Source organism: Leptopilina boulardi, unplaced genomic scaffold (assembly GCF_019393585.1).
Source record: "Leptopilina boulardi isolate dan_hultmark-lab unplaced genomic scaffold, ZJU_Lbou_2.1 LbouV2_214, whole genome shotgun sequence".
Lineage (NCBI taxonomy): Eukaryota > Metazoa > Arthropoda > Insecta > Hymenoptera > Figitidae > Leptopilina > Leptopilina boulardi.
In genome coordinates this window covers 419,617-435,172 of record NW_026137768.1, presented here as the reverse complement: position 1 = coordinate 435,172, position 15,556 = coordinate 419,617, and the positions used below count along the sequence as shown (strand labels likewise).

At 28.9% G+C, this 15,556-nt stretch overlaps 1 protein-coding gene across 6 annotated transcripts in view; it reads right to left on the bottom strand.

The window, feature by feature from the left end:
• The window catches only part of LOC127279132 (uncharacterized), a 326,137-nt gene that overhangs the window by 89,332 nt on the left and 221,249 nt on the right, over positions 1 to 15,556 (bottom strand). For all 6 annotated transcript variants that reach the window (XM_051301296.1, XM_051301297.1, XM_051301294.1 and 3 more), the window contains exons 7-8: positions 14,407 to 15,500; positions 13,580 to 13,981 (exon numbers count right to left, since the gene is read on the bottom strand). In XM_051301296.1, the coding sequence (XP_051157253.1) occupies positions 13,580 to 13,981; positions 14,407 to 15,500 (1,496 nt within the window). The remainder of the gene's footprint in view (positions 1 to 13,579; positions 13,982 to 14,406; positions 15,501 to 15,556) is intronic.

Here is a 15,556-nt window from a genome sequence, read left to right as displayed (position 1 = left end):
TTTAATTTTTCTTAATTTCCCACAATTTTATAAAGAAATACCGTATTTAAATATTAACCACTTGATATCTCAAAACACCCTCACTTAAATTTTCTTGTAACTTATGTGAAAATAAAGCTTTATTTTTCTAGTTTCCGATTCCCTGTGATTTATTATGGACATCTTTGTGGATTTTTGGATAACATAAATTAAAAATGTGTGTTTTTGAAAAATTTGATACGAAGCATAAAGTTATTGAATTCAGCCTTCATCAGAGACGAAGTTCACTGTTTTGAAACAATAGTAATAACCTAAAGGTTTCTCCTGATAATAATCATGTTTTATTATGAACAAAATAAATTCGAAGAATAATTTTAGAATTAATAATATATAAAAATCACATCGAAACTGTTTAAGATAAATGTTATAGAAATTTTTTAAATTCGATTCATTTCATTGACAAATAAGTTCGTAAACTTTGTAAAGGAATTTATCAGTCTCCGATAGCTCAGACGCTTAAGGCGTAGAGTTTCAACCTAACGTATCGTGGGTTCGATCCCAGGTCCGGGAGAAGTTTTTCATTCCTGATTTCTGTATAAGCGTTTAGAAATAAAACAAAAAAGTCAAAATTTAAATAAGATAATAATTAATGTGTTAAACTTAGAAAATATTCTAAAGGAAATATATCTAAGTCCTAAAGACGTACAAAAGACGCCTTTTAGACATCCTTCTCGAATGTCTTCGAGACATCATTATCAAAGTTCCCAGGATGTCCGCAGACAAAAAAAGACGTCTTTAGGACGTCTTTTAGACGTCCCGATGCCCACTGGGAGGTGAGTATAGCTGTTGATTGAATGGAGGATTTTTAAAAATATCAAAATTTGAATTTTTGTCAGTGTCAAAAATTACGTTTTCTGGGACCATTTACACCATGTAAAGTTCGTTGTAATCAAAAGAAAAAAAATCCTTCCTTCAATCACTTGTCAATACTATCTAAAAGAAGTGTGCCAAATTTCAGAAAAATCGGTTCATTAGTTTTTGAAAAATCGTGACTACCGTCTTCAAAAATGGAGTATTGAGAAACAGCGTTCAAAGTTAAATGATATAAACGTCGAATTTTCTTTTTTATTTTATCGGAATCGTTTAAAAATCTTTACTCTGGGGTTTTTGGGGTCGCTGATTACGAATCTGGTTTCACTTTTCCAAAATTAAAAAAGACGGATCCAATATAGTAGACTAAATAATTAAAAATCAATTGCACTAGGTGCCGATCGAAACAAAAAGCGTTTTCGAAAATTCTCTCTTCCCTATAGAATTTTATTCAAATTATCTTAAAACTTTGAGAAAATATTCTTGACATGTTATACTATCAAATAAAAAATGAAAAAAAAATTCGATTTTTTTTACTCATGTAACCCCTTAATAAAATTAATATCGGTTTTTTTTAAACTCTTACCCTCCTCCCTAGACGACACATTAATTTATCTGGAGGGCTGAAATTTGGTACACATATGTATTTTTGCGTGTATATTACAGGAAAAATATAGCGAACCTGATTGGAATTGATTATCAAGGAAAAACCATGAATTTTTACGAAAAATTACTATGAACTCCCCCCCCCCTCCTCTTAGCAGCCACACTTTTGACATAAAGAGGTTAAATTTAGTATACTTATGTATTTTTACGTGAAAATTACAGGAAAAATATAGCGAACTTAATTCAAATCGGTTTACATAGAGTTGTCAAGGAAAAATAAAAAAATTCGGAAAAAAGCGTTTAATTCCCCTAGCTCACACAATATTTAACCCAAATAGTTTATATTTGATGTATAAATGTATTTTTGCGTGAAAATTACAGGGAAAAAAATGTTAGCATGATTGGAGTTGATGATCAATTTTTATCAAATTTTTAAAGAAAAATGATAATTTTAGGAAAAAATGTATTTTTTCACCAAAAACGAAGAAAATTGTATCTAAAGGGTTTCAAATTTACACAATTTCACGTATTATTATGTGTAGATCATAGAAATAATTTAACAAACATGATAAGAAGTTGTTTTAATTAAGTTTTTTTTCGAAAAATAAAATTTTTTGAAAAAAGTGGACCCCGGCTGAAAAAACTTGTACAAGAAAATGTACAAGTTCTTGTACATGTTCATCAATGAACTTGTACATTTTCTTGTACATGTTCACGTAATTTTCTTGAACAAGTTCAGAATCCGGAATTGAGACATGTTCTTTTATCAGAACTTGTACATGATCCTGTACAAGAAAATATACTTGTATAAGAAAATGTACATGTTCTTTTACATATTTTTTTGTGCAGGTTTCATGTACAAGTACTTTTACAAGAACACGTTTATGTTCTTGTACAAGAACATTTGTTTAAAAATGTTTTTGAAAAAAATTTGAAATTTTAATAAGTTTTAATTATTAAAACTCTTCACTTATGCATGCTAAAAATTATTGCGCAGCTGTAAGTTAAGAAAACTACTGCGCTACCTTTAAAGTTTTTAATTTTTAATTTAAAAAACATAAATGAACATGTACAAGAACATGTTCCACATCTGGTAAAAGAAAATATACATGAAACCTGCACAAAAATATATGTACAAGAACATGTACATTTTCTTGTACAAGTATATTTTCTTGTCCAGGATCTTGTACAAGTTCTGGTACAAGAACATGTCTTAGTGACAGAATTGAAAAATGCAAAATTTGTAATAGACTCTACTCTTAAAGTTGACGAATTTCTATTTCATCAAAATTATTATTTGCCTAATTGTCATTAAATATAATGTGTTTCTTTACGAAATACAAAGTTCTCTAATTTTTATTTATCCGATTTATAAGATAACCTAAATGTCATTTTTCATATTTCTTATTCGTTATAAATAAGATGTGTTCTAATTATTATTTATCATAATTTCTTTATTTTCGAATTTAATTCTAACCTAAATATTAAAATCACTAATTGTAAATTAAGGTAGTATTCTTCCACACACTCTACAACTAACTGATAGACAAGTGATCCTACTTATCGACTCAAAAGTCGATAATATAAAGTTGTAGAGTGTGTGGAAAATTTTTTTTTTTTAGCCAGTTATCTGTAGTGTAGTGGTTAGGGTCTTTAGCTAGCGCGCGGCGAATGTAGGTTCAATCCCCAGCACCCCATAATATGTTTTCAAAAGTTCTTGCTCAACAAGCATGCAGTGCTTGATTCAATGTGAATCAAAGCAGAGCAACAATGTTTGTATATTATTTATTTTATTTTTAATCCCAGATAGTAAATTTTTTTTATTGATAATAATAATAATAATAAAGATCTATCTATCTATTATTATTATTAATATTAATAATAATATTAATACTTCTTAAATATTATTTTTGTATTTTTTACAAATATTTTCGTCCAACCTTTTCTGAAAATTTAATTTAAATTTTTAGGAAATGTTAGTCACAAAAATTGACTGAATATTTAAATTACATTTTCACTCAACTTTCGGTATAAATTTTTAATAAATATTTAATTTAAATTTTTAGTCAAGTTTTACGCCAAACATTTCACGAAACTTTAATTTAAATCTTCACTCAATTTTCGCGTCGAAAATTTCTGGAAAATTTAATTTAAATCATCCGTCAAGTTTTACGCCAAACATTTATTCATTTTGGACATTTAAATCTTTATACAATTTTCTCTAAACTTTGCAATTAAAGTTTCCGAAGTTTGCAAATAAATCTTTAGGAAATTTTCAGGAAATTTTCGGTGCTGTGGGGGAACTTATTTATACAGCAAAAGTAATGTTATTTTTACTGTTGTAAGAAAAGTAAAAATTGAAAATTTCTTTGTTGATAAAATAAATAATAAAAATTAATTTTATTTGATTACAAATAAGTTTATAAAACAGTATATACATTAATTAATATTTGATTTAATTTTAAACTAATATTCAATAATTATGAAGTTAACATTTTAGAGATACTTACTTTTATAAATTTGTTTATACTATTTGGTAAATTAAGGGCATCCGGGAGAAAATAATGGTTTTGTAGATTTCTTCTCATTTGAAAAAAATAGAATATTTTAGGTTGTAATTTTTTGGAAATAATAGAGGAAGGAACCCTGCCAGGGGCTCTTCTCGGAATTTTGCATAATCTTGATAAATAATTATTAAAAAAAAAGTTTAAACATTGTCAAAAAGGGGTTTCGTAAATTTCTTCTCATCTTTAAAGGATAAAGTATTTCGAGTTGGCATTTGGAGGAATAATAGAGGAAGGGTCACTAAGTTCATCACTCTTCTCCATTTTTGCAATAATATTGTGAGGAAATTATTTTATTAAAGATTTAAAGTGGAGTAATTTGGGGTAAGTTAATTCAGCTGCGGCCACTAGCTAGAATTGGCGCCACCTTCTGGGCCACTGACACATAGATTCAATGTCTGTGTGCTCGCCTCCCCTACTGTCCCCACTTCTGTCAAAAATCCAACTTTTATAACCACGATTTTCAATACTTTTCAACAAAATTACTTGTAAAAATGGAGATGATTCTTAATCAGCTCGCCCTCATCTAATTAATCCGACAAATCCGAACAAGATATTTCAAGTTATTTACGAGTAATATCTCGCGCGGGAAAACACTTTTAGGTTAGGGATTTTTCCCGGATGGCCTTAAGATGAGCGGAGTGCGTTTTTGTTTTGGTTAATCTTATGAGGTAAAACATTTAAACATACACATACTGTGCGATTCCAAGTGAGATTTTGACTTTTTCGGAGTAGGTTAACCGATTGCAATGAAACTTTGGAATTTTGTTATATATAGTAAGACTAATCTTTAACGTAAATTTCAGCCTAAAATATTTGTTAGTTTACGAGATTTGCAATAATAACAAAAAATTTAAAACTGCTATATCTTCCGTTCTAATAAACGGATTGAGGTCTACTTTTTTTTAAAATGTCAAGGAAAATGAGAGGAATAAATCTCTTTCAGAACATTTTTTTATAATTTTACAACTAAAAAAATTATTAAATATTAATTGAATAACTTTCGCGCGACTAACTAAAATTTAATCACTTAAACGCTAAAATGATCTTACCTGTGTTTTCTTTAATGTTCCAAAGGATTTTTATTGTAAATGTAAGTTTAACTTAAGAAATTTTATTAATTTATTAGTATAAACAATTGAGATTTCTGCTAGTTGACGTGCAGACGACATTGCGCACGCAGCATTCTCACATAGCCAACTGACGTGATTCGTGGACTAAATTGGCTATGTGAGAATGCTGCGTGCGCAATGTCGTCTGCACGTCAACTAGCAGAAATCTCAATTGTTTATACTAATAAATTAATAAAATTTCTTAAGTTAAACTTACATTTACAATAAAAATCCTTTGGAACATTAAAGAAAACACAGGTAAGATCATTTTAGCGTTTAAGTGATTAAATTTTAGTTAGTCGCGCGAAAGTTATTCAATTATTATTTAATAATTTTTTTAGTTGTAAAATTATAAAAAAATGGTCTGAAAGAGATTTATTCCTCTCATTTTCCTTGACATTTTAAAAAAAAGTAGACCTCAATCCGTTTATTAGAACGGAAGATATAGCAGTTTTAAATTTTTTGTTATTATTGCAAATCTCGTAAACTAACAAATATTTTAGGCTGAAATTTACGTTAAAGATTAGTCTTACTATATATAACAAAATTCCAAAGTTTCATTGCAATCGGTTAACCTACTCCGAAAAAGTCAAAATCTCACTTGGAATCGCACTACTTTAAAACGCTTTTTTTGTTTTTAAATCCGATGCCCCTGAGAGGCTACAGCTTGTCCGCCGATTGACCAAATTTTTTTTTGACCTTGACTTCAGTGCCCTCTGGTGACCAGAAAGATCCAATAAACAATTTTTTTTTCTTGAAGAACTATTCGTCCTTACTGTTGTACAGAAGGTTTCTTTTCTTTAATTAAAGTAATTAACGAGAAAAAAATTTTTGTTTGAACCCTTTTTTTACTGCTTCTAAAGTGTAATACTACCTTAAACTAAATAAAATTTCGTCAAATATGCATTTCAATTAATCTTCATAGCATCAATTTGTTATTTAAAATAAAATTTACTTAATCGAATTTCAATAATTTATAATTTACATTACATCTAATTTTTGTTTAATCGAATTTTCGCGCCACATAATTGTCACGTGTCCGAATCGTTTGTCGTCGAATTATAAAAGTTAAAAAAAAATTTTTAAAGTTTTCATTTCATAGAAATAGAGGTTAGAACATCTGTAAACTCGACACATAATGAATTTATGGAATCCAAAATTCTCAAAGATGTCCATAATAAATTACAGGGAATAAGGTTATTCAAGTTGGGTGTGGGAAAGCCAAGATGGATGATTGCTGGTGCACAAACATCCGGCCTATCAGCCTATCAGCATTCATTCCCACGAGAAATACGTGGAAATGTGTGCTGATAGACCGGATGTTTGTGCACCAGCTTGGCTTTCTCCCACCCAACTTGAATAACCTTATTGCAAAACTAGAAAAATAAAGCTTTATTTTCACGTAAGTTACAAGAAGATTTAAGTGGGCGTGTTTTGAGATATCAAGTGGTTAATATTTTAACACGGAATTTCTTTATGAAAATGTGAGAAATTTAGAAAAATGTTAAGACCATTCCAAAGATCGTTCATTACATAAATCATTTGTTTTCTATATAGAAAAATTAACTTAAAAAACGCTCTGCTAACGATCGTCTTTTGAAGGTGGAATGGTTTGAGATAAAATGCCTCAGTTCCAAAAAATTTTAAAAGATAACGTTTGTAGCAATAGATATCCTACTTTTGTCAAAATAAGCTCAGTTTTAACAAAATGACAATTCTCTAGACTTTATAGTGTCATTATTATTACAAACTTTAAATACTAGCAATTTTTAATATTTCATGCACAGGGGAACATCATATAGTTGGTCGACCCTAATGAAAAACCCCTTATAGGATCCGACAAAATTTCCCAGAAAAAAACTATCTAAAATCCTTGAATTTTATTAGAATTTTTATAGGATCCCATATAAATTCGTATAGGAAAGTGAAACAGGATTTAATATAGGAAATGACATAGGAGTTATCATATATACATCCATTTATTGAAAAGTTATGTGAATTCCTATGTGCGTTAAAGGTAACCAATTGACAAAATTTGGTCCCAACCCTCAAATAAGGAATGGCGATTTTTTGCCAATAAAAAAAAAGTTTTTAACTCCTCCTTTTTTCAAAAAAGAAAGATTTCTATTTGTTGCCTTAAAAATTCAAAATGGAGAAAAAATTAAATTTTTTAATTGACAAAACTTGGTCCCAACCCCCAAATAAAGAATGGAGTTTTTTTTGCCAATAAAAAAAAGATTTCAACTCCTCCTTTTTTCAAAAAAGAAAGATTTCTATTTGTTGCCTTAAAAATTCAAAATGGAGAAAAAATTAAATTTTTTAATTGACAAAACTTGGTCCCAACCCCCAAATAAAGAATGGCGATTTTTTGCCAATAAAAAAAAGATTTCAACTCCTCCTTTTTTCAAAAAATAAAGATTTCTATTTGTTGCGTCAATAATTCAAAATAGAGAAAAAATTAAATTTTTTTATTGACAATATTTAGTCGCATCCCCCAAATAAAGAATGGAGTTTTTTTTGACAATAAAAAAAAAGATTTCAACTCCTCCTTTTTTCAAAAAAGAAAGATTTCTATTTGCTGCCTCAAAAATTGAAAATGGAGAAAAAATTAAATTTTATAAATTGACAATATTTAGTCGCATCCCCCAAATAAAGAATGGAGTTTTTTTTGCCAATAAAAAAAAAGATTTTAACTCCTCCTTTTTTCAAAAAAGAAAGATTTCTACTCGTGGGGTAAGAATTCAAAATGGAGAAAAAATTAAATTATTGATTTTTTAAATTGACATTATTTGAATTTCGCGCCATATATCTGTGCGCATCTTTTTGTGCATTCCTGAGAAAATTTGTAGTAATTGATTATCTTTTATGGTTTATCTAATAAATTTAATTAATGAACCTAAAAATATTTATTTATTTATAATATTTTTTATTTATTGTCTATAAGATTTTTGTTTTTGTAAAACAATATATTTAATAATATGCTTTACGAAAATTATTGTTGGACAAGTTTTTTATCGTTCCCAACTCTGGTTTTGAACACTTGCTTCCCAAACCTGTTTGTTTACAAGTGTCAGCTGGCATTGTTGGCAAACACATTTTCTTTACAAAAATAATTAAATTTATTAAATTTACAACATTTTCAGGATTTTTCATCTTAAAAATACATTTTGTAAGTTTTTCATTAAGTTATAAATCCATGAAAACACGTATTTTATGTTTCAATTAGTCAGATTGAAAAATTGCATCCATCTTTCTAGTAATATTTTGGTAACATTTTTACCCATCACAATATTACCTTTTACCCTGTACCTAAACGCATTTTACCCTCTACCCACAATCACTTTTTACCATTTTTTTTCTGTGGCTGAAAAGAACAAAATTTGTGATTTGCAATACACCTCCTGAGTTAGAGTCTCAGCTTTTATAGTATTCAAGACTGATCTCAACTGTGAGTCAAAATATTACCATCTGGTGGCGTAAATAGTGGAACTATAATGATTACATCTGTATTGAAATTACCCATATAATTTCCTACATATATATATATATATATATATATATATATATATATATATATATATATATATATATATATATATATATGTTACGGTAAAAGCCCGAAGTTGGTAAATGTGCACATTTACTGGTTAATGTGCACAATTACCAATGCAGTTGGTAAAAGTGAGAAATGTCTGTTTTAAATTAAAAATTTCGTACATTTACCAAGTAAATTGGTAATTGTGCACAATCACCAACAGAAATTGGAAAATGTACGAAATGTCTAAATTGAATCAAAGATTTCTCACTCGTACCAACTACCTTGGTAAATGTAGATAGTTTGTTTTGTTTATATTTCAATTAAATAGTAATCAAATGCCTATAAAGGAAACAGAATAATTAGAATAGAATATTTATTCTGCTAACCTCAGTATTTCGTTTAGTTCGCTTTCGACAGTGAAATTGCGAGTATATTTTAAATTTTGCCTGTAAAAATGAGTGAAGAAATTGTAATTTCCGAAGTGAAAAAAAAATTTTAGTGTCACGGAAGTGGTCCTTGCTCCAATAAATAAATAAAACTTTTCCAATTTATTTTTTTGTAAATGTCAATAATGATTAAAGTTATAATATAAATAATAGCAGACAAAATTTTAAACCTTCAATATGTCCGGCACTTCTATTTACCCCTTTTTGTGGTAACTATCTACATTTACCAAGGTAGTTGGTACGAGTGAGAAATCTTTGATTCAATTTAGACATTTCGTACATTTTCCAATTTCTGTTGGTGATTGTGCACAATTACCAATTTACTTGGTAAATGTACGAAATTTTTAATTTAAAACAGACAATTCCCACTTTTACCAACTGCATTGGTAATTCTGCACATTAACCAGTAAATGTCCACATTTACCAACTTCGGGCTTTTACCGTAACATATATATATGAAATTATATGTCTATACGATCTACATCTATATTGAAATTTCCCATATAATTTCCTACATGCACATAGGAAATTGTATGGGAAATTATATGGGTAATTTCAAAATAGATGTAAATCATTATAGTTCCACACTTACGTCGCCACATGGTGATAATATTTTGTCTCTCACAGTTGAAATCAGTCTTGAATACTATAAAAGTTGAGACTCTAACTCTGCAAATCACAAATTTTTTTCTTTTCAGTTGAATTGCAGTAATACACTGGAACCTATAACTATTGCATCTCTGACCATTGCAGTTGTTTACAAAAACTTGGAGGGCAGCGTCAAGAAGAGTCAAGAGGGTAAATAATGGCTTCAGTCAAGAAAAAGCAGTAACGTCACAGTTACGTGTTCTTTTAGACCCAATTTGTTTTTCCTTTTTTCTAATTTAAACAATCGATCGGAGTCATCGATATTATAAACTGCATTATTATAACTTAAATGTACATAATTATATTTATATTTTTCTACTTTATAAAGAATTAAATTAATCTCAATTTTTATTCGAACATATATCCCATACATAAGTATATAATATTAGTAGGAGATCCCACTGCAAGATTTCTACACTCATCTCTTTTATGGATGAAATTGATTTGAAATGAAAGATTTTTTTATCCTGTTTCCGAAACGCATAGGGTGCCTAACCTTTTATGGTCCATTTTTTTGATACAATAAAAATTTCTGTGAAAATTTGTTGAAATGTTTCACTCATAAGTTTTATGGATGAAACTTGTATTAATGGAAAGAACATGAAAAAAATAAGAAATAAATGATAGGTTGCCTCATTTCCAATGGTCTCGTTTCCTTGCAGCCACTTGAAAATTTCCCACTTTCTGTTGAAATATTTCATTCATAACTTTTATGAAAAAATCCACCACCAATGTAAAGATTGATCATTTTTCTACACGATAAGAGTAGGTTGCCTAAAAGAATATGGTCCAGAAAATTAGTTGCCACATATTAAAATTGAAAAATTTATTCGAAAGTTGAGAAGAAATTGCGCAAAATATATACGTAAAACAGGTGACAAAAGACGAACGTATCATAAATTGTTGATACGTAGAGGTTATTTGATATTAAAAATTTGTCAGAAGATAATGAATAATGCAAAATGAACGTATATAATACTCAAATAAAAAACAAATTGTTTTTCAATAATAAAAAAAGCAAAACTGTTTATAATTAAAGAATCATATTAAATTGCGATAATAAAATCCATATATTGTCGTTTGTAATTATTTTAAAAAGTCTTGCATATTACTAAATGCAAAGACATATTAAATTTATAATTATTAAATTTTATTTAAAAGTGGTAATTGCTGATTAATATTTTCGGTAATCATTTCATGAATTGTCAACGAATTATTTTATTATTTATATACGTCAAAGAAACAAAACAACAGCGTTCGTGTCATCTTGTTGCGCGGTTTTTCTCACCTTTCAAATAAATTTATTAATTTTTAATATGTGGCAACTAATTTTCTGGACCATATTCTTTTAGGCAACTTACTCTTATCGTGTAGAAAAATGATCAATCTTTACATTGGTGGTGGATTTTTTCATAAAAGTTATAAATGAAATATTTCAACAGAAAGAGGGAAATTTTTAAGTGGCTGCCAGGAAACGAGACCATTGGAAATGAGGCAACCTATCATTTATTTCTTATTTTTTTCATGTTCTTTCCATTAATACAAGTTTCATCTATAAAACTTATGAGTGAAACATTTCAACAAATTTTCACAGAAATTTTTATTGTATCAAAAAAATGGACCATAAAAGGTTAGGCACCCTATGCTTTTCGGAAACAGGATAAAAAAATCTTTCATTTCAAATCAATTTCATCCATAAAAGAGATGAGTGTAGAAATCTTGCAGTGGGATCTTAGACTATATGCACGGCCCTGAGTGTTTCTACTTTTTGACATAACCTTGACGTCAAGGGTAACCTCCATCCATTGCACATAATACTCGCGCGCTGCAATGGTTGGAGTTTCCAGTGTATTATTTGATTTTTAATTAAATAATTTTTAATTTTTGAAAACTGCCGTCTGCATGAAATATTCAACTGAAAATTACCATATGAAATCTTATATTGTTTCCTTTATATAAATCCATGTGAAATCATATGTTTACACGGGTTTTCATATGAGATTCGACATAGGATTTTTCCAAGGAATTTTTTATCCATATAAGCAAAATAAAATTTCACCTAGGATACAATATGGGATTTGACATAAGAATATCTTAATTAAGATTATTGTTATGAATTTTTGTATGTTTTTATACAGAAAATTTCATTGGAAATTTATAAGGAATTGACATGGGGAATTGACATAAGATAATGTGAGAGTAAATTTAAAGGAAATCACACAGGAATATACATGATTTTTCAAATGGAAGTATATTTGATAGATCCTATGTCATTTCCTACATTAAATCCTGTTTCACTTTCCTATACGAATCTATAAAATTCAATGATTTTATATAGTTTTTTTTTGGGAAATTTTATCGGATCCTATATAAGGTTTTTTAATAGGGGAACGTCTAGGTACCCAGAAAGTACGGAAGTTTGCCGCAAATTACCCTGTAAGATTGTCAAGCTTGCCTAAAATAGCAATATATCCTACCCATAGCAAGCTTTCCATGAAAAATTGTTGTAAGCTTGTCATGAAAGATTACTGCAAGTTTCCTATGAAATGTTGCAGAAGAAATGTTGCAATCTTGTTAAAAGGTTGCTGCAAGCCTTCAGGAAGCTTGCTGCAATTTTTCAAGAATACTTCTTAAATTTAGAAAAAAAAGTTATTTATTTTTTGAATTTGAAGATTCATTTGACGTTCATTTTTATTAATTGAGCCCTGCTTATTTTTACTTGGAAACTTAACGAGAAATTTTTCGAAACAAATTTAAGGGAAATGAGAATTGAACCCGGGTTCGATTAACACTAACCAAATACCCTAACCGACAAGCTAAACAACCGACTATTAGAGAGAAAAAAATCTTGCCCTTAACCCTAAACTGATTTTATGAGTTTAGGGTTAAGGGCAAGATTTTTTTTGGTAGGGTATTTGGTTAGCGTCCATTGAACCAGGGTTCAATTCCCAGTTCCCTCAAATTTGTTTCGAAAAATTTCTCGTTAAGTTTCCAAGTAAAAATAAGCAAGGCTCAATTAAAAAAAATGAACGTGAAAAGAATCTTCAAATTCAAAAAATTAATAAATTTTTTTTCCGCTAAATTTAGGAATTCATAAATGTGTCCTGAATAATTCAAAATTTGTGTGTAAGAAATCCGCAACAGTCTGGAACAAGCGAGGAGAATGTGACCTTCTCAAATGTGAATTGTTGAGAATTAATACCAAATTTGTATTTTGGGTTAAGATTTTTAACTCTACTGAATCCTAATTGTTTCTCACTGATTGCGGATTTTATAAATTCTGAATCAATTTGGACTACAATACAATTTTGCACATATAAATTACGGATTTCTCTGCTTGTTTCAGATTAGCTTATATTTTACCAGAGTAAAACATGATCGTAATGAAATATTGTTACCACATTATTCATCTATCCAAAAATTTGGGATTAAGTCGTTTGACCGGATCCTGACGATGTTCCCCTACCCTAATTTACTACTTTTATTGAGGAGGGAAACTCGTGTAAATGCACGTTTTTTTAACATTTTCGTACAAAAAAGTGGTGAAGTTTATTAAATTGAATTAAAGCATACCATAAAGTGTACAATATAAGCTATGTAATTTTTTTAAATTAAAAATTTTGCAAGATAGTGGCGTTACAGGCGTTTAAAGTCAAATCTTTTGTTTTACACCGTGCAGCCTACTAGTCTCAAATCTCAACCAAAACCAAAAAATATAAATATACAAAATTATAAAAATTATATAAATTATTAAAAAATGTTTGTTTACACGAGTTTTTTCCCTTTAAAATTATGTCGCAAATAAAATAAACAAACCTGCATTCTTCAGGTTGCACATAATTGAAAGTTTTAATTTTGTCTTCTTCTTCTGCTTGAGGAATTGTCTGAATTCGTTTTGGAATTCTTCGTTTTTCTGGAATCTCATCAAAATTAATCCAATTACTGGGTTGAGCATTGAGTAACTTTAATGGTATCGATGGTGACCTTGAATTCTTATTTATATTTTTCTGAACATTATCCTGAACTTTACCCGCAAATTCAATAAAAGTGTTAGCAGACATCTTACGATGACTTTTTGTCTTACAATGTTCTGCTTTTGGTAAAAATATTTTCATCTTTTCGGTGCATGGTTCGTCCAAAGATGTGTGCATTACGAAATTATCAAGCAGTGTTGGATTAATTGGTGTCGCCGATCGAGGTCTCTCAATTGGTACTGTTCTGAAATAAAAGTTTTTAATTTCTATATATTGCCTCCTCCGAAGGGGAAGTATTTGAAACTTGTCTTTACAATTTATCTTGTTTTATAAGGAAATAACAGTTAAAAAATTAGAGTTATAGATAAATGAAATGTTTTTAAATTGTTGACCATTCCTATTTAATAACTATGCAGAACGAAATTTATAATTATAAAGTTTATATTATATTCACCGACTCAATTGCTAACTTGCTATAACTAAGAAGGTTGGCCCTTCTGTTTACAATAAATATGAAGTAAAAATTAAAAATGTCAGTCCTCATATATGTCAGATCAAAAATTCAAAAAGTGGTAGTAGTAACAATCAAGCCTTTTTAATAACCTTTATTTTAATAGTAAGACTTTACATGCTACTTAAGCAACATCTTGAATTATTAACATAACATACCTCAATTCTAGTTGTCTTCCTCTAGTAGGTAACATATTAAAACATTTGTCATTCTCTTTTACTATAGTTGCAGGCAGTACACAATAGTCTTCTTCAAAGCTTTCGTCATAAAATAAACTTCTCCCTTCATCAGAAGCGCCTTCAATACATCTTGCTGATTTTTGTTTTATAAACTCAATTTCTGAATCTTTTTCAGATTCAGAACTATTATGCTCTAATTCTAATTCATTGCGTTCTTTTTGCATTTGATTTAGAAACTGTAATGACATTTGATCTTGCTCATGAATAAGATGCTTCCTTCTTTGAATTTTTTGACAACTAGCGTAAACAGATTCAATACTATCTTCTGATGATATATCTATTCTTTCTTGATTTTCTTTACATCTTCTTTTAACTCTCAAGTTACCTCTCTTTGCAGAACCAAAATTAAGAACAAAGTTGTGGTCATCGCAATCAGGATTTGTATGTTCTTTACATTCTATCTCATTACTAGTGGGCGCTGATATTTCCAAATTATTTGATGCTTCTTGTCCTACATATTTAGGAGAATATTTCATGCGGCAGTGAGTATCAACTTTAATACTTATATTAGAATTTTCAGTGGTATTATAATTTTTATCTAATCTATGCTGTAAATCATATTCTTCTAACAGCTGTGTTGGACTTTCTATAGGCATTGATATGCTTTCTGAAGGTAAAACTTTTTCACTTTCATTAAATTTAGTAGAACAATATTGAATTTTAATTTGGTTGTCTGTTGAATTTTCGTCCAATTTAGAAGATAGTTCTTTATCTTTTAAGCAATTTAAAGTAGAATACGTTACTTTTTCGTTATTCTCTTCATTCTTTGAAGTAGCTTCAAAATTTTTCTTTCGTTCTTTCTTTCTAAAAATACTTAATGTAGAAGAAAAAAGACTTCTACTTCTTGTCTCAATTGTAACTGGTCGGCCTTGATCAGTACTTAACTTTTCACGACATTTATGAAACTTCTTAAGATTATCAAATGATCCCTTTCTTTTAACTAATGAATTTCGACGTGTTTTAGAACAAATGCAAGGTGATTGAGGCTCAGTAAATTCACTACCATGTTTTCCCTTTAATAAAAATATACATGATTATAGAAATGTGTAATGTGAATGACCCAACTAGG